The sequence below is a fragment of the Macrotis lagotis genome, chromosome 5 (genome assembly GCF_037893015.1).
Source record: "Macrotis lagotis isolate mMagLag1 chromosome 5, bilby.v1.9.chrom.fasta, whole genome shotgun sequence".
Classification (NCBI taxonomy): Eukaryota; Metazoa; Chordata; class Mammalia; order Peramelemorphia; family Peramelidae; genus Macrotis; species Macrotis lagotis.
The window spans coordinates 193,334,409-193,362,135 of record NC_133662.1 but is presented as its reverse complement, the minus strand read 5'-3'; the positions used below and the strand labels follow the sequence as shown (position 1 = coordinate 193,362,135).

At 35.9% G+C, this 27,727-nt stretch overlaps 1 protein-coding gene across 5 annotated transcripts in view; it reads left to right on the top strand.

Annotated features, from left to right (window-relative positions):
* Positions 1–21,550, top strand: part of LOC141488257 (rho GTPase-activating protein 29-like) — a 100,642-nt gene extending 79,092 nt beyond the window's left edge. For all 5 annotated transcript variants that reach the window (XM_074188206.1, XM_074188207.1, XM_074188205.1 and 2 more), the window contains 10 exons: positions 358–521; positions 1,082–1,213; positions 10,956–11,054; positions 12,161–12,324; positions 12,961–13,149; positions 13,407–13,544; positions 14,414–14,625; positions 15,137–15,404; positions 15,544–15,652; positions 17,933–21,550. In XM_074188206.1, coding sequence (XP_074044307.1) covers positions 358–521; positions 1,082–1,213; positions 10,956–11,054; positions 12,161–12,324; positions 12,961–13,149; positions 13,407–13,544; positions 14,414–14,625; positions 15,137–15,404; positions 15,544–15,652; positions 17,933–18,783 — 2,326 coding nt within the window. In that variant the 3' untranslated portion in view covers positions 18,784–21,550. The remainder of the gene's footprint in view (positions 1–357; positions 522–1,081; positions 1,214–10,955; positions 11,055–12,160; positions 12,325–12,960; positions 13,150–13,406; positions 13,545–14,413; positions 14,626–15,136; positions 15,405–15,543; positions 15,653–17,932) is intronic.
* The last annotated feature ends 6,177 nt before the right edge of the window (positions 21,551–27,727 follow it).

The following is a 27,727-nucleotide window of genomic DNA, read 5'->3' as shown; positions in this document are numbered from 1 at the left end:
TAGGGGAAGAGGAGAAGGAAGGACATTCCAGGAGAGTTCAGAGAACTGCTTAGGCACATGGGGAAGAAGAGAGAGAGTGGTTTAGTTTAAATGGATTATGAACTGTGTAGAGAGTGAAAGGAGTAATGTAGTAGTATCAAATTGTGATGGTATTGGAATAATTTTGGATTTCTGTAGCACTTAAGCCATATTATTCTCTTAAAGTGAGTGCATATTTAAGTCATTCTTTGAAAATTCAATAATACAAAATACTGAATTATGAAATTAATGTATTTTTGGAATATTTAATATAAAATAAATAGCAGAATTTTCCCACTCTTAACAGACTATATTTGTTGTTGGATTTTTCCCCTTTAGACTTTTAAGTAAGGGATTGACAAATAATCAACATGGATCACATGGAAATGTGTCTCAGAATTCTGGAGACTGTACATTTCGTTTATTAGAGGATATTGGCAGCCCTATTTACCATTCTGAAAAAATTGGAGATAAGAGGTTCTGTAACAGCATAGATATCCCAGGTAATTTTTCCAATTCTAGTGACTTATATCAGGTGAAATTATTTTTAAAATATTAAATGAGTTATCCCTGAAAGTTTATAAATCAGATAAAATAAGTGATCATAAACTTTTCAGATGTTTGCTATTATACATAAAAATGAGAAGTATTTGAAACCACAAAAATCTTGCCTATATTTTGGTTGTGTGACTAGGCAAGTCATACCACTTCCTTAGACTATGAGTTGCAGAGAAGATGCCATCCTGCTTTGGTACAGGGAAATTCTTCCTCTTGGTATTCCCTCTACTAATGAAATCACAACATTACTCCTTATTATACTGTCTGTATAATACAAGTATCAATACCTTAAATAAAATGTTCTCTCATTTGAAGTTAATTGTGATTTAAATAATTTTATTTTGCTTACAAACATTAGGAAGTGATGTAACTGCATTTAAATGTGGCATTTGCTGTTTTAACTTAGTTATTTTTCATTAAAATTTTACTTTATGAAATCAGATTCTAGCTAAGTCATAGCTTTATTTTGTAGAAATCCTCAATTATCTTTTTTTTTTTTTTAAAGCTTTCAGAGGTCGGCCACCTCCTGTCAGATCATGGTCCGTTGGTCATCAAGGTGGTGGAATGTGCAGTGATTCAGAGAGTGCTGGAGGAAGCAGTGAATCAAGGTCTATGGATTCACCCTCTGCCAGTCCAGGTACTTAAGCATTTCTTGTTATCTGTGGTAGTGTTGTTGGAGAGGTACAAATATTGATAGAATTTAAAAGATTTAAAAACCATTTTTATTTATTTTTGTCACTGCTGTTTTTGATCCCAAACCATAACTTTTGTCCAGGGCTCTTATTCCTTTGCTTGAATGTTCCTAAAATGCCCTTTCTATCTTTTCTCTGATATCATAGTTTGTGTATGTAGAACTTTTTGAAGAAGCTTCTAGATGGAAATCTGTACCCATGAAAACTGAGTTGACGTCTTTCCACATTAGTATTATTCCACCTTTCCCCTACCCTTCCTTCCTTCCTGAGCCATCCCTGCCCTTTTAGGTTGGTTTTTGGATTTGCCTCTGTCTGTATCTTTGGGGCTTTTCCTTTCCCTTTTTAGCCACCCTAAACTCCAGAGGAATGCTAGGACTGTGAGTCCTCTTCCGGTCAGGAAGTACTGGAAGCAAAGTTTATGCTATGTGTGCAAATACTTTTATAATTGGACTTCATAAGACATACATGAGTAAGTTCCAGGGGGTAATTTACTTTCCATGTGTTCCTGCTAAAACTACTTCAGACTCTAGTAAGGACTTAGGGCTTTTCCCATTTCCATCATATACCTATGAGGTAAAGGATTATATCCACATATAACCTACCCCACAAAAAAATGTAACTTTTCCTACAGGGAAATAGGAAAAGAATGAGAAAAGGCAGGAAAGATAAAAATGGAGAACAGATTAAAGCAGGTAGTGGTTTAGACTTTAGAAGGAGGGATAGGATAGAGAAAGAGAAAGAGAGAAGAAAATGGAAGGAAGGAAATACATAGTAATCATGACTGTTAAAAAGAATGGGATGAACTCACCCATTAAACAGAAGCAGATAGAAAGATGGTTTAGAAATCAGGATCCAGGTGGCTCAATGGATAGAGCACTGGCCCTGGAGTCAGGAGTACCTGGGTTCAAATGTGGCCTCAGACACTTAATAATTACCTAGCTGTGTGGCCTTGGGCAAGCCACTTAACCCCATTGCCTTACAAAAAAACTTTAAAAAAATAAAGAAATCAGGATCCAACAATATTTTAAAAGAGACACATTTGAAATAGACTCACAGGGAGTTAAAAATAAACAACTAGGACCACTGAATATATATTAATTTCAGTTGAACTAAAAAGACAGGGATTATTAATCATGATCTCAAGCAGAGCAAAGGTAAAAAGTTAAAAGGGATAGTCAGGGAAAAGACATTATGCTGGGGCAGCTAGGTAGCACAGTGGATGAAGCACCAGCCCTTTAGTCAGGAGTGCCTGGGTTCAAATCCGGTCTCAGACACTTAATAATTACCTAGCTGTGTGGCCTTGGGCAAGCCACTTAGCCCCATTTACCTTGCAAAAACCTAAAAAAAAAAGAAAAAAGAAAAGACATTATGCCAAAAGGTACCACAATGAAGTAATGTCAAAAATTTTCATAGTAAGTTACTTATAACTTACTATAAGTGATTTTTTCAAATAAATACTGAGTCTGGGACAATCAGATTTATAAAAATAAGAGCCATTCATCAATTGATAAATTATCAAGAGATGTGAACAAGCAATTTTCAGATAAATCATCAAATCTATCTCTAATTTCATGAAAAAATGCTTCAAATCTATTGATTAGTGAAAGAAAAATGAAAGTAACTCTGAGGTACCAGCTTTCACCTAGGACAAACGCTGGAGAGGATGAAAGAAAAATAAATATACTAATGAAATGTTAGTGGAATAGTAAATTGGTCCAAACATTCTGGAGATGGATTTGGAACTATATATACCAGAATATCTCTAACAACTCTTTTTGTGGTGGTAAAGCATTGTAAATCCAAGGGTGCTCATCAGTTGGTGAATGACTGAACAAGTTGTGGCATATGATTGTAATAGAGTAGTACTGTGCTATGATAACATGACAAGACCTAGAGAGGTAAAGCTGGTAGAGTATTAACTGGATTTTTGCTTAACAGTAGACCTTAGGGAAATTAAGTTGATTCCAGCTTAGTCTCAGGAATTTGATTCCATTCTTGATCACACTGCTGATGGCTCAGTCAAGTTGGATTTCTTGGGACTGGGTCCAAATCTCCAGCTTTCTCAAGGAAGGAGACCAGATCTCATGAAGGGAGTGGTGGAAGGGCTGTGGTGAAGCTAGTGGCTAAGTATTTATCTAGTTGCAGATTCTTATCATTCTATCATTCTTGATCCCATTCTTAAGTCCTTTTAAAAATCAATTTTGAATTTGAACCCAAATTAAAATTGGTTTTTTAAAAAAACTAACTCATTTAATTATAACTATAAATTGTATAATATTTTAAGTTTGCTAAATACATTATATCTTTTATCTTATTTAATCTTCACAATCAGCTGTGGGATATATAGGTAGGTAGGTAAGAAACCAAGAGTTAAGGAAAATAGACTTTTATTGAACAATGTATTTCTCTCAGTACACTTGTAGCATACTACCTCTCATTTTATAATAGGGCTGGGTTTCATTATTATTCCTTTAGAATAATACATTGACCAGAATTTTGGTATCTTTTAGTATTGTTGTCACATTTGTGTATGTTTGTGTGTATTACTCTCTGTTCTGTTCATTTTGTTCTACTTCAGTTTATATAAAGTTTGCCAAATTTCTGAGGTTTCTTCATATATATATATCATATATATATCACAGTTGTTTAGCCAATATTCTCATTGATGAGCACTCAATTGGTTTCTAATTTAAATGCAGCACATTTTATAATATATTGTACTATTTAAGAATTGTTTGCATTATTCAGGAGTGAAAGCTAGTCTTTTATGTTGTTTTAGCCTGTGAGACTAGGTATATGTATGTGTTACTTATGTGTACTTCAAAAACTCGCTTTAATCCTCTGAGTACTTCTTCCTCCACTGATGTAGATTGTAACCTTTTTAACTTAGTGGTGGTTTTCTGGAGGTTCTTTGTTTTTTCCCTTATTTAAATATAGTATTTTTTCCTAATTACAAAGGAAAACTTTTTTAACAGTTTTTATAAAAACTTTAAGTTGCAAATTCTCCCTTTTCTTTTTCTCCCATTGAGAAACAATTTGGTATATATTTTACATTTGCAGTCATGCAAAACAATTTTCATGTTATTCATGTTATGAATGAAAATGAACTAAAAAACCCCCCATAGAAAACAAAGAAAAAGCAGGCTTTTGTCTGCATTCAGATTCTTCTATCAGTTCTTTCCCTGGAGATAGATTGCATTTTTCAATAGTTATTCAGCATCATCTCGAATCATTGTATTGCTGAGAAAATAAGTCTTTCACAGTTAGTTGATTATTAAATAATATTGCTGTTACTGTGCATACAATGCTCTCCTGCCTAGTTCTGATCATTTTACTTTGCGACAGTTCATCTAAGTCCCAGTAACCTGTTTGTCATTTCTTATAGCCAGTAGTGTTCCATCACAGTCATAAACTACAAATTCTTCAGCTGTTCCCAATTGATGGACAGCTACCACTGAAAGAGTTGCGATAAATATTTTTGTACATATAAGACACCTAGCCTTTTTTTTTAATCTCTTTAGGATACAGACTTAGTAGTGGTATTACTTGGTCCAAGGGAATGCATGGTTTTAAAGCCCTTTGGGTATTCCAAATTATTCTACAGAATTGTTGATCAGTTGCTTCTCTAACAGTAAATTAGTTTCTCAGTTTTTTTCCATATTCCCTCCAAGATTTTTCATTTTCCTTTTCTATCATTAGTCTATCTAACAGATGTGGCGTGGTAGCTCAGAGTTCATTTAATTTGCTTTTCTCTAATTAAGTATGATTTAGAGTATTTTTTCATGACTATAGATAGCTTTGATTACTTCTACTGAAAAAATTGAAAACTGCCTGTTAATATCTTTTGATGATTTATCAATTGAGAAATGGCTCTTATTTCTATAAATTTGACTTAGTTCTCTTCACAGTTAGGCTTGGATGTTTTCCTTCATCCCATTTCCTTCCTGTTTATCCTACTCCCTCTTTCCTGTCTGTTCTCAAAAGTATTTTGCTTCTTTCTCATTACTGCCACCCCCAATTATCCCCTTCCTTCTCTCTCTCTCTCTCTCTCTCTCTCTCTCTCTCTCTCTCTCTCTCTCTCTCTCCCTCTCCCTCTCCCTCTCCCTCTCCCTCTCCCTCTCCCTCCATTCTTATCCCCCTACAATTTGACCAGTTTTTTTTTTTTTTTTTTGCCAGGGCAAATGGGGTTAAGTGGCTTGCCCAAGGCCACATGGCTAGGTAATTATTAAGTGTCTGAGACCGGATTTGAACCCAGGTACTCCTGACTCCAAGGCCGGTGCTTTATCCACTGTACCACCTAGCCACCCCCATTTGTACTTTTTAAGGAGTTTTTTTTAATGAATTTTTTTTCCCTTTAACCAGTTGTACTTTTTTCATGGCATGTGTCTCTTCATTGAATTTTTGGTGGTTTTCTTACCATTTGGCCTGTTCTATCTTTTAAGGGGTTATTTTCTCATTATTTCTTTGTGCTTCCTTTTACCAAACTATTGACTATTTTTTCATCACTCTCATTTCTCTTCCCAATTTTTTCTCTACTTCTCTTACTTAACTTTTTTTTTAGGTTTTTTTAGTTTTTTTTTTTTCAAGGCAATGGGGTTAAGTGGCTTGCCCAAGGCCACACGGCTAGGTAATTATTAAGTGTCTGAGACCGGATTTGAACCCAGGTACTCCTGACTCCAAGGCCAGTGCTTTATCCACTGCGCCACCTAGCCGCCCTTACTTAACTTTTAAAATCCTTTTTGAACTCTTCCCTAAACTGAGTCCATCACTTTTTTCTTTGAAAAGGCTTTGAATATATCAGATTTGATATTTGTTATCTTCCCAATTTATGCTTTGACATTTTTCCTTTCACTGTTGTAGTAACTTTCCATAGTCAAAATCATTTTCTGCTGTTTGCTCATTTTTCCAGTATATTTCTTGATTTTTTTTACCTCCATGCCAAAATGGGGCTTTGCTTCCAGAGTGGAGAAGGCAGTCAGTATCTGAAGTTTCAAATTTTTTGTGCAGCTGTTTTTGAGATAATTGGTTCTCTTTTATTAATATTTTTCCAAATACATGTTATGAAAGTTTTTCAATATTCATCCACATGTATATGTGTATTTTTAAGTTACAAAATTTCCTTCCACCCTCCTTTCCCACCCCCCTCCCCTCAGCAATGAATAGTCAAGTTAATATTGTACATACACATTTGTGTTAAATGTGTTAACAGATTAGTCATTTTCAGTTTTGAGGCATTAGGATTAAAGGAAACAAGTACCTAAGAGATATTTTTTTAATTTTTTTTAATTTTTATTAAAGATATTATTTGAGTTTTACAATTTCCCCCCCAATCTTGCTTCCCTCCCCCCACCCCCACCCCACAGATAGCACTCCGTCAGTCAGTCTTTACTTTGTTTCCATGTTGTACCTTGATCCAAATTTGGTGTGATGAGAGAGAAATCATATCCTTAAACAGAACAGAATTCTCAGAGGTAACAAGATCAGACAATAAGATATCTGGTTTTTTTTCCCCAAATTAAAGGGAATAGTTCTTGTACTTTGTTCAAACTCCACAGCTCCTTATCTGGATACAGATGGTACTCTCCTTTGCAGACAGCCAAAAATTGTTCCCAATTGTTGCACTGATGGAATGAGCGAGTCCTTCAAGGTTGAACATCACTCCCATGTTGCTGTTAGGGTGTTCAGTGTTTTTCTGGTTCTGCTCATCTCACTCAGCATCAGTTCATGCAAATCCCTCCAGGCTGTCCTGAATTCCCATCCCTCCTGGTTTCTAATAGAACAATAGTGTTCCATGACATACATATACCACAGTTTGCTAAGCCATTCCCCAATTGAAGGACATTTACTGGATTTCCAATTCTTTGCCACCACAAACAGGGCTGCTATAAATATTTTTGTACAAGTAATGTTTTTACCCTTTTTCCTCATCTCTTCAGGGTATAGACCCAGTAGTGATATTGCTGGGTCAAAGGGTATGCACATTTTTGTTGCCCTTTGGGCATAGTTCCAAATAGCTCTCCAGAAAGGTTGGATGAGTTCACAGCTCCACCAACAGTGTAATAGTGTCCCAGATTTCCCACATCCCCTCCAACAATGATCATTATCCTTCCTGGTCATACTGGCCAATCTGAGTGGTGTGAGGTGGTACCTCAGAGAAGCTTTAATTTGCATTTCTCTAATAATTAATGATTTAGAGCATTTTTTCATATGGCTATGGATTGCTTTGATCTCCTCATCTGTAAATTGCCTTTTCATATCCTTTGACCATTTGTCAACTGGGGAATGGCTTTTTGTTTTAAAAATATGACTCAGTTCTCTGTATATTTTAGAAATGAGTCCTTTGTCAGGATCATTAGTTGTAAAGATTGTTTCCCAATTTACTACTTTTCTTTTGATCTTGATTACATTGGTTTTATCTGTGCAAAAGCATTTTAATTTAATGTAATCGAAATCATCTAATTGGTTTTTAGTGATGTTCTCCAACTCTTCCTTAGTCATAAACAGTTCCCCTTTCCATAGATCTGACAGGTAGACTAGTCCTTGTTCTTCTAATTTGCTTATAGTATTGTTTTTTATGTCTATGTCCTGTAACCATTTGGATCTTATCTTTTTTCTTTTGCAAGGGAAATGGGGTTAAGTGGCTTGCCCAAGGCCACACAGCTAGGTAATTATTAAGTGTCTGAGACCAGAATTGAACCCAGGTACTCCTGACTCCAGGGCCAGTGCTTTATCTACTGTGCCACCTAGCCGCCCCCACTCATTTTTTAAAATGAGATTATTCAGTTTCCAATTTTCTCTGGGTGAGATATTTTTTTAAAAGTGGATGTAGTGTTCATCAGATTCTGAAGGGATTTGGGGGGTGGTGAGGCATAGCATTGTCCATAACTGGTCTAAAAGGGTTGTAACCTAGCTCTCTGAACTACTGAGAACATCTATATTCATCAGGGTTGATCATCACACAATGTTGTTAATATGTACCTTGTTTTCTTGGTTCTGCTCCCTTCATTCAGCATCAGTTCCTGTAATTCATTCCATGCTTCTCTAGAGTCTGACCATTGAGGGTTTCTTAAAGAACAATAATATTCATATATACCATAACTTATTTAACCATGCCCTAATTGATGAGCATCCCCTCAATTTCCAATTCTTTTCCACTACAAAAAGAACTGCTATGAGTATTTTGGAACATGTAGGACATTTCTCATTTTTATAATTTCTTCTGGATAGAGACCTAGAATTGGAATTGCTGGCTCAAAGGGTATGAATAGTTTATCGCTCTTTGGGCATAGTTCCATATTGCTCTCCAGAATGGTTGGATCAGTTCATAACTCCACCAGCAATGCACCAATGTCCCAATCCTCCCACAACCTCTCCAACATTGATCATCTTCCCTTTTTGTCATCTTGGTAAATCTGGTAGGTGGGAGGTGATAACTCATAGTCATTTTAATTTGCATTTCTCTAATCAGTAATGATATGGAACATTTTTTGGTACGATTATATATAGCTTTAATTTCTTCATTTGAAAACTGTTCAGTTGGGGAATGATTTAAAACCTTATAAATTTGATGCAATTCTCTATATTTTAAAAACGGGACCTTTATCAGATTGTTTTCCAACTTTCTGCTTTCCTTCTAATTTTGGCATTATTGATTTTATTAGTGCCAAAAGTTTTTAATTAAACATTAAAATCATTCATTTTGCAGTTTATAATGTACTCTTTCTTGTTTGGACATAAATTTGTCCCCTTTCCATAGATCCCATAGATAGAGTATTTCTTGACCTATTAATTTTTCTATGGTGTCTAAATCCTTTACCTATTTTGACCTTATTTTGATGTAGGGTGTGAGATGTGGGTCTATACCTAGTTTTAGCCATACTATTTTCCAGTTTTCCCAGTAATTTTGGTCAAGTAGTGAGTTATCCTAGTAGCTAATGTCTTTGGGTCTGTCAAACTGGATTATTGTAGTCATTAACTACTGTTTCTTTTGAAACCATCCTAATCCACTGATCCATTACTCTGTTTCTTAACCAGTACCAGGCAGTTTTGATGACTTGCTTTATAGTATAGTTTTAGATCTGGTAGGGCTAGGCCACCTTCCTTTACCTTTTTTTTCAGCAGTTCCCTTGCTTTTCTTGATCTTTTATTGTTCCATATGAATTTTGTTAATATTTTTCCTAGCTCAGTAAAATAATTGTTTGGTAGTTTAATTGGTATGGCATTGAATAATAATTTAATTTGGGTAGAATTGTCATTTTTATTATATTAGCTTGACCTAACTGAGCATTTGGAATTTTTTTCAATTATTTAGATCTGATTTTGAGTGGGAAGTGCTTTATAATGTCTTTATATTAAATGTGCTTTATATTGAATACTTGTGCTTCAAATGTGTTTCTTGTAAACAACATATTGGAGGATTCTGTCTGCTTCCATTTTATGGGACAGTTCATTCCATTCACATTTACAGTTAAGATGAATATTTCTGTATTTCCCTCCATGCTATCTTTACCCATTTATATTTTTCTTTCCTTTCCTCTTATTCCTCCTCACCAAAGTTTCACTCTCTTTACTCCTTAACTTTTCTTTCAAAATTTAACTTTGAGTTTATTTTCACTTATGCCTTCGCCTTCCCTTATCATTACCCTTCTCCTCCCCCTCCCCCTTCCCTGTATAGTTCGATAGATTTTTAAACCCAAGGGGGAATGTATCTTATTCCCTCTCTGGACCAAATGTATTGAATAGAATTTACTCAGTGTTCATACCCTCCCTTCTTTCCCTCTAAAATTATAAATCTTTGTGCCTCTTCACCTGGTGTTATTTATCACTCAAGTACTATTGATCAGGTATCATCGATCACAGCTTGCTTGAGTGCTTGATAAGCTCAAAATGTTATCAAAGTAGCATCACATTGATCAGTACCATTGCTTCAAAGTCACTAAATACCCTTCCCTCTTCCTGTCTCATTGGAAGGACACTTTTCAAGAGTCTTGAATTACATTAAATTATAATCATTTTGGCATGCTGGTTCTCTTTCTTGCCTTGGACTGAGACTGGGTCTGCAATCCAAATGCAGTAGCATTCTGTCCCAGTTGCCAGCAAAGGCACCTCTAGAATCTCCTTCTGACCAGTTATCTGGCTGCCTTACCAGTCTGAGGACTGAGTGGTCCAGAGATTCATTTGCTCCCAAGCCCTCTTGCTAGTTGACTGCACTACATACCACTCCTCTTGTCTGCCCATCTTCTCAGCTGTTTCAGGCTGGAAATTATTTTACCTCATCCTTTTTATGAGTTATACTGCTCCAAAATTTGTTTTGATTAATTATTTAAAGCTGTTTGGAGGGGGGATTATAGGAGAGCTCTTGCTAATGAATCCCTTTCTGGAGGTTCTTTTGCTAAAATCTTTATCACTATGAGACTAACCTAGTGACTCATCCCCTTGTCTCTGGAGAGACAATGAACCTATCCTCAGGCCTGCCATATTGGAAACATTGGGTTGGCCTGTAAGAACCTGAACATGACAGGCACTACTAGTAGTGTGTGTGTGTACATGCGCACACACCCCTCTCCCTCTAAGATTCAGTTAGTTTATTTTTAAATGTTGAAATGAAATGTTGAAATTTAAATGTTGAAATGAAAACTCTCTGGAATTGTACACACAAATAGTTTTACTACATCCGTCTTTTTCTAGGAGATTTTAAACGCAGACTTCCTCGGACACCATCAATGGGGACTATGTCTTCTGCTGATGAGCTAGATGAAAGAGAACCACCTTCTCCTTCTGAGATTGGTACTGTACATTTTACTTTATTTGACGCAGTTTTAATTAACCAGATGGATTACAGTGATGTCTTAATCTTAATATGAAAGTGGCATTTCTTTAACTTTTTATAGCAAATAATAATTTACCAGACAAATTATTACAAATAATAATATAACAGCTTAGATTTGCAAAGGTATTTTACACTATACAGAAAGTTTTCCTCAGAGCAGCCTCTTTTAGGTGAAGGCAGTATAGACAGAATCTTGTCCACATTTTGGATGTGAGGAAAAGGCTAAGTAAAAACAGTGACTTGCCCAAAGGTACCTAACGGGTAAGTGATAGAATAGATAGATGTATGTATCCCAGGTCTTGGAGTCTTTTCATTACTCTTATACACTAGCTTTCATCAAGAATATTGATTTTAAAATAATACAAAAATTAGACTCCAAGTATGACTTGAACAAATATATTAGCCAAATAAACCCCAGTAATATTTTTCAGGAATAATTATTGCATGACGTTAGAGACATTTCGCATGGGTTAGAGACATAATGATAGACCAGAAATTCTGTTTCCATCAAACTAATAATTCATAGCACTGAAGAGTTAAAGTAGTCCTATTCAGTGGAAACAGTTCAGAACTCTCCAGCAATCAGGTATGATTCCTGGTAGAAAAACTAATACAAATTTGAAAAATTAAAGAACATTGAGGGACAACAATTCATCTTGGTGGCTGAGTTTAGTTTATATCTTGTTCCATTTGATTGAATACATTACATTAGAAGCTTGAGAAGTAAACCTGCTTTGACATCAATTCAAGATAAGTTACTAGAGATTGAAAGAACCTTAGAGATCAATGGAAAGGTAAGGAAACTAAGGTTGAGAGAGAGAGAGAGAGAGAGAGAGAGAGAGAGAGAGAGAGAGAGAGAGAAAGGTCTTACAAAAGAGGACATGATATTAACAGAGGTAGTCTTATTCCTCATTTCATGTGTTCATATCAGTAGGATTTTTCCTGTCCCCAGAGTAAGTTAATGAGCCTGCCAAGAAACTTTATTACTACAATATTGTCAGATGTAAAGTCAAATATTCTCCTAGAAGTACTAAATAAATAATTGTTGAATTTTGTTTTCAAGGCTTAAATGAGCATGTACCTGAAATGACTGGTTTCCACGGCCCATTTAGGAATGCTGTCAAGTCAAAAGCTGCTCTCAGCCATAAGCTTCGGAAACTGAGGACTCCATCAAAGTGCAGGGAATGTGACAGCTTAGTCATTTTCCATGGAGCAGAGTGTGTGGAGGTAAGAAATATCAGAAAATAGTACAACTTATGTGGGGGGGTTTTAAAGATGTACTATAATAATTACTTGCTGTTTTTCATATTCATTACTCTAATAATAATTGAAGGACTGAGCATCTAAACTAAATAATCATCCAGAAACACTTCAATATGCCATTTGGTTGGGTCTATGATCTCATTTATGAGTTCTCTCTTCTCTGGTTTTGGATCATAATCCTTTCCCTTTTTCATTCTCTGTGATTATTTTCTCTTGTCTCCTGTGTATTCCTCCCTTCTAATTTCTTGATAGGCAGCAGTAGATTTTTCTGTTTCTTCTCTCCATGCTTGATAACTCACTTCCTTTCATACCTGTCCTTGATGAGAACCTTTCCTAACTAAATGTACATAATTGATTGAAATAGCACTTGCAAGCCTTGACGACTGCTAGTCATCTCTCTTTTGTATGATCCCCTCAGAGTGGGTTGTCATTCTTTATGTTCTATCTTTGATTAAGTACCTGCACCATATCTGTTCTTTGGTTATTGAACAAAGACCTCACAGGTAATTCAATGTTTGTATATGATTTAGCTTTTATTTCTTAACTTGTTATATTTTATATGACTAATATAATGACTCTACAAAATCTCCTTTCTTGTAGTGCTCCCTTGCTTGTCACAAAACATGTTTGGAAACGTTAACCATTCAATGTGGGCACAAGAAACTTCATGGCAAGTTACATTTATTTGGTGTGGAATTCGCTCAAGCTGCTAAAAATGCCCCTGATGGCATCCCCTTCATTATTAAAAAATGTACCTCAGAAATTGAAAGCCGAGCCTTGAATGTGAAGGTATAGTTTAATTTTGTTTATTTAAAATTTTAAGCCATAACTGATTTTTTTTCTAGTTAGTACTAAAAAACTTTTGGTAAGAAAAATTGTCTTCAAATATTATATAACCAGTATCCAATTTTCTAAGAGATAATATCTTAGATTTAAATCACTTAATATTTTTTTGAAATGTCATTTATTTCCTGGTGAAATCATCATTTTGAAGTTCTTGTACCAAAGGAAGTTTTTTTTGCTTTCTCTTTTTTCTGTCTTTTAAGGGCATCTATCGTGTGAATGGAGCTAAAAACAGAGTCGAAAAACTCTGCCAATCCTTTGAAAATGGAACAGATTTAGTAGAACTTTCAGAATTCTCTGCACATGATATCAGCAATGTTCTTAAATTATATCTTCGAAAGGTAAAGACTCTTCACTTGAAATTTGTTTTAAATTGAAGCAACAATCTCTGGTTGTCTTTATGAGGGAAACTATTCTTTAATCTTTCCTTATAATGAGTATTTAGCATTGGAATCAGTTTTTGCCGGTAGTATATTGTCTGTGATATAGAGAGCCCTTGAAAAATCACCAGCCCAGCTCATTCACTCCAGTTATGAGTAAAACAGGAAATTATAAGAACCTCAAGCAACTTGGAATAAACTATATCAGATTTCCTTGCAAACTTGAAAAAGTCTCCATAGATCCTGGAATAAAATTCTGCCTCTTCTTTCTCTGGAACCATGACCAAATCATTTGACCTTTATAGGCTTAAGTTTCCTCCATATCAAATGGAAGCAACTAGGATTGATGGTTCTGAGGTTCCTGGTGCTTGAATGCAGCTGGCAGGGCAGGGGTTCCAGGACCTGGACAGGCTTAGATATGTGACCCTGAGCAAATTGCTTAATTTTATTCTTACCTCAGGAATAGGATAGGAATAAGATAGGAATAATAGGGTTGTTGGGAGACAAAGAGAAGTCATATTTATCCAGAGAAGTTAGTAAAGTGCCTGACACATTGTCAATGCTCCATCAGTGCTTATTGCCTCATTTCCCATCTTTGATCCTTTGATCTGGATGAGTACCTGGGGCAATTCCCCAGAAGGGGCTACACTTAGTATTTGAAAGAGGAGGAGGAAATACGTATCTGCAAAACTCAGAACATCAAAAAACCAGAAGCTGATCTAGTGTTGATAGGATTCAAAAGTGCTAAATTAAACAAGATATAAGGTATAGGAAAAAATAGATAGTATAATGTACAGACTAGCATTCTTAAATTTTTTTTTTCCTTTTAGTTACCAGAACCCTTATTTTTGTTTCATCTTTATGATGAGCTTATCAGTCTTGCCAAAGAGAGCCAAAATGTAAATGAAGACTTGAAACAGGCAAACCCTGATGCTGTGGGTGCTGAACTAAGTAAAGTGCTGAAGAAAATAAAAGATCTTCTAAAAAAACTTCCAGGACCAAACTATAATACTATTGAGTACCTTATAGGCCATCTTAACAGGTAAGAGCTTTACCATAGAGATTATCTCATTGTGAATAGTAATGGGCAAAGGTAGAAGTGGGTGCAGAGGGTTTTAGGTTGGTTTTTTTTTAAATTTTTTTTCATTTTCAAGTATTGCTTTCAAGTCCTCCAGAGAAGAAACCTGAAGCAATAGAAGTAATCATAATGGATATGGATTCAGAGTCATCTTTTTTTAATCTTAATAATTTGAAAAAACTATTGCTTACTCTTCTTTCATTCTATTTCCTACTATGTCTTGTGCTGGTGTATAGTTGGTACTGTGGAATCCTCATCTGGAAAGGTGGTGAATTAAGATGTCTGAATCCATCTTCATCATTGCAAATCTTTTTTGGGGACTATATTTGAACTCAAGTCCTCCTGACTCCAGGACTGGTGCTCTATTCACTGTGCCACCTAGCTGCCCCCATCATTGCAAATCTTTCCCAGCTTTCTAAGCTCAAAAGAAAGCCTAGAAGATTTTGATAGTCCCTCTTTTTTTTTTCCTCTCCAGAGTTGTTGAGCAGGCTGAAGAAAACAAGATGCCAGCCAGTAACCTGGGAATAATATTTGGACCAACTCTGATCAGGCCTTGGCGGACAGATGCTAAGGTTTCCCCTTCCTCTTTGGTGGACTATCCTTATCAGGCTCGAATTGTGGAACTTCTTATAGCTTATTTTGTGAAGATCTTTGATGTGTCCTTGCAACCACTCTCAGCTTCTACCAATGAAAGCATCGGCCTTAGACCCAGAAAACATCAGTCATGTCTTGCTTCAAAGGAAGTGAGTGGAGTCAAATGTGGAATTATGCCTGAGTCTTGTGGAGTTTGTATGAATGAATGGCAGGTTTTTGACTCATTTCATTTGCAATGTATGTTTTCATTTTTAACCTATTTTTTTAAAAATTCTGTTTCATTGATAGGGCATCCTACCTTCTCAAGATGAAAATAAAATTTCAGAAACAGCTACATCATTTGAAGGATTACATGAGCATGAACATGCACTGGAAGGAGCAGATGCATCTGTGAACAGTGAGTAGCTATTTTCAAAAATCACTATGGTTAAAAATGGTAGTGTTCATGGTGGGGAGTGATATATGAAAAGACTGAAAGAAAGGGGGCAATTTATAAGGAGCTCTTCTTGCCAGAAAAAGGATTCTGAATTCATTCCTAGAAGTAATAGGAATCCATTAGAGTTTTTGAGTAGGGAGACAGATATGGGCAGACATGGGATATCATTTTTTCCTGGATAGAATAAAGTAGAGTGTACAGAGACCTGAGGTAGACCAGATAGGCTGGTAAAGTCATCCAGGGTTGGGACAATGACCAGTGGAACCATAGAAGCTATTTGTGGTGGAAGAGGCAGCTGCAAGAACATGAAGGTTTTGGAAGGGAGTGATGGAGCAGTATCTCCCTGCTCAGCATCTCCAGTCCTTTCTGTTGATCTTCTTAGAACAGGCTTCAGGCATTTCCCCATCTTGGTCTCTCTGCTCAAGGAGCACTTGAGTTTGAATCTTAGTACTTCCTATACCAGGGGCTCCCCCAACCTCACAGACTCCAGCCTGGGCATGACCAGAGCAGGCTAGAGTGCCCTGCTTTCAGCTACACATGGAGTGTGCTGGACTTGGAGTCAGGAAATCCTGTTTGAAATCCTTCTTGAGACACAAACTACCTCTGGGAAAATAGGGATAAACCTAGCCCTTCCTCTCAGACTCGAAGGAGATATTGCTGTAAAATATTTGCAAACCGGAAAGCACCATGTAAATAATCACTATATTGGTACTATTATCTTTGTGTCTTTCAATCAACAAGCACTTATTAAGCAACTCTTAATGTGCTTAATTAAGCACTGAGATACAGTTATCCCTCTCACATTGTCAGGGTCAGGGTTAGGGGAATCTGGAATCTGGAAAGTCTGCATAAAATTCTTTGGCCCTTCTTCATACCAGACTCAGAAACTTTTTTGAAAACAATTATAAAACACTTTTCACACAAATTAAATCACATTTAAATAACTGGGAAAATATCAACTGCTCATGGATAGGTTGAGCTAACAATAAAAATGACAATTCTACCAAAGCTAAACTACCTGTTTAGTGCCCTACCAATAAAAATTCCAAAAAATTACTTTAATGAGTTAGAAAAAGTTATAAGTAAATTCATATGGAGAAATAAAAGTCAAGAATTTCCAGGGATTTAATGAAAAAAAAGTACAAAAGAAGGTGGTTTAGTCCATCCTGACCTAAAATTATATTATAAAAGTATCAGTTATCAAAAAAAATCTTATTGTAAAATTTGGGTTAAGTTATTGATTCTGTGTTACTTATGGTTTCCATGAAAATTTACATGTAATTTCTTACACCAGCCTGAAACATATGGAAATCATATATTGTGGAAGAGATAACTGTATAAAGAATGAACAGACCCTTGCATTCATGGAGATTGCATTCTGATGGGGAATAGACAGCAAGTCCCTATACACAGAGGTGCTGCAATAACTACAATATCATACTGCTGGAAGCAAAGTATTTAAGTAGCTGCAAGTTTGGGAGTTAGAGCACTAAGGGTTAGGTTCAGGAAAGGCTTCTTGTAGAAGATGGTGCCTGAGTCATAGAATCTATCAGGATTTGGAGATGAACCTCTAGTTGAGATGAAGGGTTGGGGCATGGCCCATGTGAGAAATAGACCGGTTTGGCAGAGAAATAAGAATAACTTGACTTGATGGAGTACCAGCTATGGCCCAGGTGCTGCACTATAGACTTCACAAAGATGATTTCATTGGCTCTTTAACAACCTTAGCATGTAGGTGCTGTTATTATCCCCATTTTATATTTGAGAAAACTGGGAAGTGATAGAGGTTAAGGTTTAGTGCAAAAGGTTTCAGGTCCTCCTAATTCTAGGTCTAATGCTCTATCCACTGGGCCACCTAGCTACACCAGTTTTTTCAAGTTGTCTTTTTTTTTAATAATATGGTAATAATAGAGCCTATAGGACTTAGAGTATGTCACTAAAATATATTTTGCATTAAATTTTTTTTGGAACAAAATGGTAGTGATGTAGCCTTTAACATTTTATTTTCAAGGAAATGAAAATTTTCAAATCATTTTTCCAGAAAAATTGAATTTGTCAGGTGAATGGTAAAGAAAGCAATAAGTTCGTTCTTCTTATGTATCTTCTCTATAGGGACAAACTTATGAAATCTTTGTGAACCTAGCTTCTCTTTATGAGCAAAATTATTTGTTTCTAATTTAATGTGTTCGCATTTAGGGAATGTGGAAATTGAAAATAACATCCTATTATTACTTCTTTCAGAAAATGCTGTGTCTTTGGTTTTTGATGAGACTGACCCTTACCTCTTCAAGAACAAAGATAAGTTTAAAGCTAATAGTCGTTCAAATGTAAAATGTAATCAGATAACCTTGAGATCACCAAGGGTGAAGACATCAGTTAGACCTGTGAGTCTGCCAGTGGAGCAATTTCTTCTTCCAAACTTTTTAAATGAGAACAATTCTAAAAATATGGAAATTTTAAATTCAGACAAATTTGTCAGGAGTTCTTCAACTATTGAAGAAATGTCTGAAACAAAATCTTTTCCTAACTCATCCTCTAGACTTTCTTATTATGACTCCAGAACTTGGGACAAGCAATTCAGACAATATGATACAAGTACAAGGACGGCAGTGGTTATTCCCAGTGCACTTCAGGAAAACAGAGAACCAGAAAGTAGTGCTGCTTGTGTTTCATCTCTCAACTCGGATAACCCTTCATCCTGTACTGTTCAGCTTAGCCAACAAGACTTGGTACCAGTTAGGGCATCTAGAATAATAGCAGAAGGTTGCTCTTCAGATTCTAATCTTCTTCCTGCTTTTAGACCACGGAGAACTTTGCAACCCCCACCAGGGACATTTTATAAGCCACCTCCCAACAATAAGGTAAAGGGAAATGGAGAAAGCTTTCCAGACACATTTACAACAACACCTGTTAGAGTCAATCAAGAAAGTACTGTGGATTTTGTTGTGAACTCAGATTTATCTGGACCGTGGATAAATCAACCAAGAGCTAGCCCTGAGGAACTTCTGTCTTCTGATGTGAAACCAACATGCCAGAGACTAAGACCAAAACGAATTCAAGAGTTGGAGCAAAGAGAAGCACAGTTCGTATAGGATTGCTAAATCTTTGTTTTGTTTAACTTTTGGTTGATAGGAAGGGTACTAGGAAGAGGTTGAATATCTTCATTGGGACCAATTTTGTGCTATATTTGAATTATTTTTATAGGTATTATTTTAAATGTTGAGTTGGGAGGGTTCTATGAACTAAAATGAAGTTGACTTATTTTTATTCAGTAAGTTTGTTTTTTTTCATATGAGAGTCTATTTAAATGTATCTCAATAAAATACAGTTCTTGAGCTATTAAGTGCAATTAGTAAGAGTTAAAGCTTCAATTCCTGAAGTAGATCTAAATGCTTATTTATAGGGGGAAAAAATAGTATTTCTTTCCATAAAACTTTTTCCTGTATATTAATGTGATTTTAAAAACAATCTGAAAGTTTAAATTTTTGCATATTGTTATATAAAGACTTCAGTTTTTCAATCTGTGCAATTCCATATTTTTGCTCCTTAATAGATTTTCTGATGGCCAGACTGACTTATCCTATCCCTCTATTATGTCTATTTTTATGCTTATTTTTTCTATTTGGCAGTTTTTTTATGTGTTATTTTAATTGTACCAAGAAGATGCACTTCCTAACTACCTTTTCCAAAATCAGACTTCAGTTCTCCTACAATGACATATGATTTAGATTCTTCTTCTTCTTCTTCTTATTTGTCCTTCATGCTAGAAGAGGATCAAATCATCATCTTGAATTTGGGGTCAATGTGCTGAGTGTCTGACTGTGGCTTATCAGACCAGTATGAGTTTGGAATCACAGGTTGGGCACAAATAGTCCTTATGACTATCTGGAGTGGGACTTGTCCCTAAATTTGTGTATCTCACATTTCTTTGGAGCTACCACTATTCTTCTTTACTCATAGAACTCAGCACCTTGTTTTTAGCTGGCTCTTTGTCCTGGATGATCCTGTGCCAGTATTTCTTGTGTCTCATGTTCAAGACCAAAGTTCTTCAGAGAAGCCTTGAGAATTGTCTTTGTTTCACTTAATCTGACCATTGTGTAAGAGAAAATTAATCTTTTAGGCAAATGTACTTTTGGAATTAAAACATTGTGGTCAGTCCATTGGAATTATGCACTCTTCTGTAGAGTTTGAATGCTTGGCAGTTCGGCTTGAGAAAGGACCTCAGTGTCTAGTACTTTATCTTGCCAGGTGAACTTGAGAATCTTCAGAATCTTCAAATGGAAGTGATTAGTTTCCTGACACAATCCTGGTAGGTCATGTCCAGGTTTCACAGGCACACTACAAGGAGGCCAGCACAATGGCTCTGTAGACTTTCAGTTTGGTAGGTAGTCTCATGCTTCTTCTCTCCCTCACTTTACTTCAAAGCCTCCCAAATACTGACCTAGCTCTGGCAGTGTTCGCATCAACCCCATCATTTAGTGTAAAGCCCAGGATACTATACTGTCAAGGTAAGTGAACTTCACCATAGCCTTCAACATCTTTCTGTTTGCTGTAACTAATTGGTTTCATATACAGATGTCATGATGCTGGTTGGTAAACCTTCGTTTTCTCGGTGTTAATTGTTGGGGCAGCTGAGACTGCTTTGCATCTTAGCCTCAGAGGCTGCACTGAATGAATACAATCATTTGTGAACAAATAGTCATACAACAACTTACCTTCCACTTTAATGGGGACTTTATAACCTTTTCAAGTTAAATAAGTTGTCCTCGGTTTGATAACTGGATGCAGTCTTGTATCTCATTGAAGGGGTCTGGCAACATCACTGAAACATCATGCTAAAAGACATGAAAGCAAGCAGTCATTCCTGTTTCACTCCTTTGATGACAGGGAAAGTGTGAGGGTATTGCCTTTACCTTGAAAATGTGCAAGTCTGCTGTCATGAAATTGCTGTACAATACTGTACTAGGCAACCACATTTCACCATAGGTTTATGAGGTAGTTGGGGAAGACCTAGCCTCCTTGTCAGTCCCTTTTCAGGTCTGCTAAGCTTTCACCTGTGGCTCCAAGAAGCTATTACAGGACAGTAGTGACAACCCTGGTAGATCACCTCAACAGGCAGGTTAAATCAGATTGAGGGTAACCAATAGGGAATCCACAGGTGAATCAGGATTGTCTACCGAAGCCTCTGAAGACTTCCTTGGTGGAATAGGCAGATGTGAATATTTTTCTCAACAGGCCATGAAAGTGGCAGAAGTAAAAAGATACCAAGGTCATCCACTTCATCTTGGGCTATCACTGATTTGTTTTGCCCATGGAATTACAACACTTTGAGGGAGTGGGGATCATGGAAAAGGTCTTTTTTTTTTCCTGACCATTCCAGGGAGTAGATTGGGCAGTTGCTTGGAACCCCTATTCTTGAGGCAATGGTAGTATTGTGTCAACAATGACAATTATCAGTCAGTAGTAGGTGGGGGTAGTTTGTGGTTGGTGGAGGGCAAAAGTTTTTAAATTGTCAATCTCCTTTCTATGTTTGCTGTGTTTTGCTCAGTTTTTCTAAGATTGAGTACACAGTATGAGTCACATGAACAGAATGTTCTCCTTTAGTATGTGCATCTGATACACACTTGTATTCAATGTTTTTATATGATCATGTTACAATTATTAAAACATGCTAACTTTTTAACCAAATCAAAAGACTCAGTTTTTTATTAATCTGTTTGAAGAATTTGTTGTCTTTTAACTTTGGGATTTAATCGGGAAAGCATTAAGTTTTCACTACAGATTTTGTGTTGGATTCATGCCTTTCTGAAATATAACAGGGGAGGGATAAGGGAAATTAGGCTTTATAAAATTTTTTTGTTAATTTGTATCTAATAATTCATCTATGTTGGGAAGTTCCAGATAGAAACTCCTACTGGGGACATAGATCAGTAGCTTATACTAAGAGACTAAATGACCTGCTTCTTGGTTGTGCTTCTCTAGTATGTTATTAGAAAAGAGCTAATGTCCCATGTTTTTGCTTTAAGACACCAATCTCTTTTATCATTAAGGACATATTGACTTCTGATTTCATATTAAAAAATAGTTTCCTATCAGAAATCATATGATCATATCAATAGATGCTGAAAAAGCTTTTGACAAAATACAGCATCCATTCCTATTAAAAACACTAGAGAGTGTAGGAATAAATGGACTGTTCCTTAAAGTAATTAGCAGTATCTGAAACCATCAACAAGCATTATATTCAATGGAGAGAGGCTAGAGGCATTCCCAGTAAGATCAGGGGTGAAACAAGGGTGCCCATTATCACCACTACTAAACAATATTGTATTAGAAATGTTAGCATCAGCAATTAGAGAAGAAAAAGAAATTGAAGCAATTAGAATTGGGAAGGAAGAGACAAAACTCTCACTCTTTGCAGATGACATGATGGTCTACCTAGAGAATCCCAAGAAATCATCCAAAAAACTACTGGAAACAATTAGCAATTTTAGCAAAGTTGCAGGTTATAAAATAAACTGTCATAAATCCTAAACTTGTCTATATATGTCTAGCAAGATACAGCAGGAAGAGCTAGAAAGAGAAATCCCATTCAAAGTAACCTCAGACAATATAAAATACTTGGGAGTCTATTTGCCAAGGCAGACTCAGAATCTTTTTGAAAACAATTATAAAACACTTCTCACACAAATTAAATCAGATTTAAATAACTGGGCAAATATCAACTGCTCGTGGATAGGTAGAGCTAATAAAAATGACAATTCTACCAAAACTATACTATCTGTTTAGTGCCCTACCAATCAAAATTCCAAAAAATTACTTTAATGAGCTAGAAAAAATTGTAAGTAAATTCATATGGAGAAATAAAAAGTCAAGAATTGCCAGGAGCTAAATGAAAAAAAAATGCAAACGAAGGTGGCTTAGCCATACCTGATCTAAAATTATATTACAAAGCATCAGTCATCAAAACTGTTTGGTATTGGCTAAGAAATAGACTGGTGGACCAGTGGAATAGACTAGGTGATGATTATAGTAATCTGCTGTTCAATAAACCCAAAGAGTCCAGCCATTGGGATAAAAACTCCCTCTTTGATAAAAACTGCTGGGATAATTGGAAGTTAGTATGGAACAAACTTAGATTAGAACAACACCTCACACCCTTTACCAGGATAAGATCCAAATGGTTTACAGGACATAGACATAAAAAACAATACTATAAGCAAATTAGAAGATCAAGGACTAGTAAACCTGTCAGATCTATGGAAAGGGGAACTGTTTATGACTAAGGAAGAGTTGGAGAACATCACCAAAAACCAATTAGATGATTTTGATTACATTAAATTAAAAAGCTTTTGCACAGATAAAACCACTGTAACCAAGATCAAAAGAAATGTAGTAAATTGGGAAACAATCTTTATAACTAATGATTCTGACAAAGGACTCATTTCTAAAATATACAGAGAACTGAGTCATATTTTTAAAACAAAAAGCCATTCCCCAGTTGACAAATGGTCAAAGGATATACAAAGGCAATTTACAGATGAGGAGATCAAAGTAATCCATAGCCATATGAAAAAATGCTCTAAATCATTAATTATTAGAGAAATGCAAATTAAAGCTTCTCTGAGGTACCACCTCACATCTCTCAGATTGGCCAATATGACCAGGAAGGATAATGATCATTGTTGGAAGGGATGTGGAAAATCTGGGACACTATTACACTGTTGGTAGAGTTGTGAACTCATTCAACCCTTCTGGAGAGCTATTTGGAACTACGCCCAAAGGGCAACAAAAATGTGCATACTCTTTGACCCAACAATACCACTACTGCATCTATACCCTGAAGAGATGAGGAAAAAGGGTAAAAACATCACTTGTACAAAAATATTTATAGCATCCCTGTTTGTGGTGGCAAAGAATTGGAAATCAAGTAAATATCCTTCAGTTGGGGAATGGCTTAGCAAACTGTGGTATATGTATGTCATGGAACACTATTGTTCTATTAGAAACCAGGAGGGACGGGATTTCAGGGAAGCCTGGAGGGATTTGCATGAACTGATGCTGAGTGAGATGAGCAGAACCAGAAAAACACTGTACACCCTAACAGCAACATGGGGGTGATGATCAACCTTGAAGGACTTGCTCATTCCATCAGTGCAACAATTGGGGACAATTTTGGGCTGTCTGCAAAGGAGAGTGCCATGTGTATCCAGATAAGGAGCTGTGGAGTTAGAACAAAGTTCAAGGACTATTCCCTTTAATTTAGAAAAAAAACATATCTTATTGTCTGATCTTGTTACCTCTTAGACTACTCTTTAAGGATATGATTTCTCTCTCATGACACCTAATTTGGATCAAGGTACAACATGGAAACAAAGTAAAGACTGACAGAGTGCTTTCCGTGGGGGTGGGGTGGGGGGGAGGGAAGCAAGATTGGGGGGGGAAATTGTAAAACTCAATATCTTTAATAAAAATAAATTTAAAAGAAGAAAAATTTGGTTTACATTTTTTTCTTTCTTATTGTTCCTCCTATCCCTTTAGTTCTGATTCTTCTTCCATAGCAAGACTAATATAAAAATATATTAAACATGATAGTACATGCATAACCTATATCAGATTACTCACTGATGTTGGGAAGGTGGAGAGGAGAAAGAAAAATGTGGAATTCAAAAGCTTTCGAAAAGATGAATGTTGAAAACTATCTTTGCATGTAATTGGAAAAAACAATAAAATAATATTCAAAAATTTAAAAAGTTTCTTATTACATGAACTTTAAAAGCTAGGCTAAATGAAGTCTTGAGTGTGCTTGTATGCTTAAGAGACTAATACTTCTCATGATGTAGGAAAGATGGGAAATAACATATCACATCCGAACCCTGAAAAATGAAGAAGTCTGCCCCTCCAGCCAGAGTTATAATTTCAAAATATATTTAGTCAAATCAATGAACATTTTCTTAACTGGTATGAAAATCAGGTAGAGTTTTGTAGAGAGTCAGCATATAGGGGAATCATGAGTTGAGTTGAGTGAACCAGCAGTTGTTGCAGACCAGAAGTTATACTTGGTGAGAGGAATATCATTCCTTGGTACTATTGTTTTAGTATCTTCATCCCCATCCTTTGTGACTCTTCATGCAAACTAAACTCCAGCAAAATGGTTTCTGGCCAAGGCTTTGTTACAGATCTTATGGTTGGGGTTTGGTTGCCCTCCGTTTTCTAGGAACAGTTCTAAGAAACAAAGCAGCAACCTGTGAGGAGAGATTACTATTTATCCTATACACAACAGTGAACTCAAGATTGGAGAACTGTTATCACATTATAAATGCAATTAGCCTGGAAATTGGTTTCTTACTAATAGGTCAAGACTACATGTTTTTAAAGTAGCATGTAGCAGTGATGAAATTTTATAAAAAGGGAGATAAAGAAGCAAAGCTTCCTGGGAGATGTATGCAGTGTTATTCAGTAGGGATAGGTTGTAGTTAATAGCTATTCTTACTTTCTCTGTTGAGGAAATTAAGGTTAATGAATTTCAGGTATTTGGAATTGCTTCATCATATGGAATAGACATCAAATTGTAGGCTATCTTGAGAATCAATCCCTCAGGCCTCCTCATACCCTGATCTGGTCAAGTTCTCCATTGCCATTTCTATTTTCTTATGGGAAACTAGGAGGAAAGAATTCAAATTTGGATTTCTCAAATGGGAGAGAAAAAAAGTTTACAATAGAAATTAGTCAATGTTCCTTTGCATTGGGGTCCCCCTGATATTTAAAATATCTATTGTTGATTGAATTGATAAGTTCTTTTAGAATTCCTCAGCCTTATTTTTTGAAATAGAGATGAAGGTGCAAAAATAGCTGTTATCTTCAGTGATCATTTGCTAATGTTCATCAATGGCCCTATGTACAAAACAAAAATGGTATTAACATAGAATCATTGATTTAGAGATGGAAGGTACATTAGAGGTTATTGAGTATTATTCTCCAATTTTACAAATGACAAAGTGTCTTATAAAACAATATTTCTTATTGTCTACACAAAACAATTTTGATTGCCTAAGAATAACCTGTGAGCTATCTTTCCATTTTCCACAAGTTCCCTCTTCACTCCAAATTTCATTTATATCAAGAAAAGCATAGTAAATAGAGGCCATGACTTGTAGTTCTAGCATCAAATCCAGGTTCAAATACTATTTATGTCAGTGTTTTAAAGTCCTCTTCCCCCTGCCTCATCTTCCCCCTCTTATCTTCAAAAAACTCAGATCTACCCAAAAATAGCCTAACATAGCCTTGGGAACAAAGAATTTTTTTAATAACAATGCCAAGATAGATATGTTCATGACATCACTATGTCAAGTCACTGATTGTTGAATGAACCAGGATCTCACAATTGATTGAATTTTTATAAACAAAAACTGATTCTTGGGGGCCCTCACCTTTTTACTTACTGCCACCAGTGCTTCAGAAGAAGACAACCCAAGAGTAAGGAAGATTTTGTATTTTACTTTGCTTTCATAAATAGCCTTGTGCAAAGCACAAGATTTATGGAAAAGCTTAGACATTGGAAAGTCGGTACAGTCTTGTCTCTGGGACCATGCTCGAAGCCCTTCCAATATGCCAATGAACTCTGGCAGAACTTTGGAGAGCTCAGGGTCAGCTCTGTGACAGGTTGAAAAATAGTAATGGGACTTGATTTGGGGAGATATGAAAATATACTATAGACTTCATCCTTGATACCATTTTACTTTCCTCCATTAACATTTTAAGTGACCCATCAGTTTTTAGAAATAGTAGCTGTTGAATGTGGGCATGATAATCGTCATAGTAAGTTATTTATTCAGCATGGAATTGGCTCTTGTTGCTGCTTAAAATGCCTTTGATTGTGTCCTCTTTATTACAGGAAAGGGAGCCTCAGATTGAAAGCAGGTAGGTAGTATAACCCTCCCCCCATGAGTCTTATGTGCAGATCAGAGCTTTGACTTAAGCCATGCAGAATGCCTGTAGTCTTAACTCCACTTATTAAAATTTTTTTAAAGTTTTTTTTGCAAGGCAGTGGGGTTAAGTAGCTTGCCCAAGGCCACAAGGCTAGGTAATTATAAAGTGTCTGAGGCCAGTTTTGAATTCAGGTACTTCTGACTCCAGGGCTGGTGCTCCATCCATTGTGCCACCTAGCCGCCCCCACTTATCAAAATTTTTAAAAATAAGATGTCTCCGAAATATACTTGCCTAGATTTCCCTCTGTACTTCCTCTTATCTTCTCCCTCAGAACCATCATTTAGAACAATTTTTAGAATGAAAAATTAAAATTGAGCAAAATTGAGTCACATATCAATTCACAGCTCCATCAACATTGTCTTCTCCCAACTCCTCCAACATTGACTGTTCTCCTTTTTTCAACTTTGCCAATTGACTTGATGTGAGCATTAAAGTTTCTTAAAGATAGTCATAGACAGATTGTGTGGTGGTTTACTATAACCTAAATTTTTTTAGAGATAACTGCTTTCAAATATTTTATGACATGTGTGTCTTGTTAATATTTTCTGTATTATCGATTTTATATACCTAGTTTTGTTTATCATCGGGGCCCATGATCAAAAGAAATGTTTATTACTCTTTTCTTTGAGTAGACTGTTGATACCTATTTACTATTCAAATCACATTTGAATTTTTCTTCCTTTTTATTATTATGAATTTGCCAAGCATAAGCATATTTAAAGCTTATTCTTATGCAATGAAAGAAGAAATCATGAATCTTCACTTTGTACTACTTGGTTTTTAGGTGATTTATTTCGAATTTAATATGGCTATTCCAGTATTGCCCTCCTTATCTATTGTCTCCTGAACTTACATTCTCTCTTTTTTTAAGTATCATTGTGTTATGTATCTAATATTTTATTTTATAAATACCTATTTTGTTTCCCTCCTGCCTACTCTCCATTAAAAAAAATAGAAAAAGCATGTGTATGTATTGAGAGGAGGGGATGGATTCTTAAAACAAATACCCATGATCAAAACAAATTTGTGCAATTAGACATGTCAAAA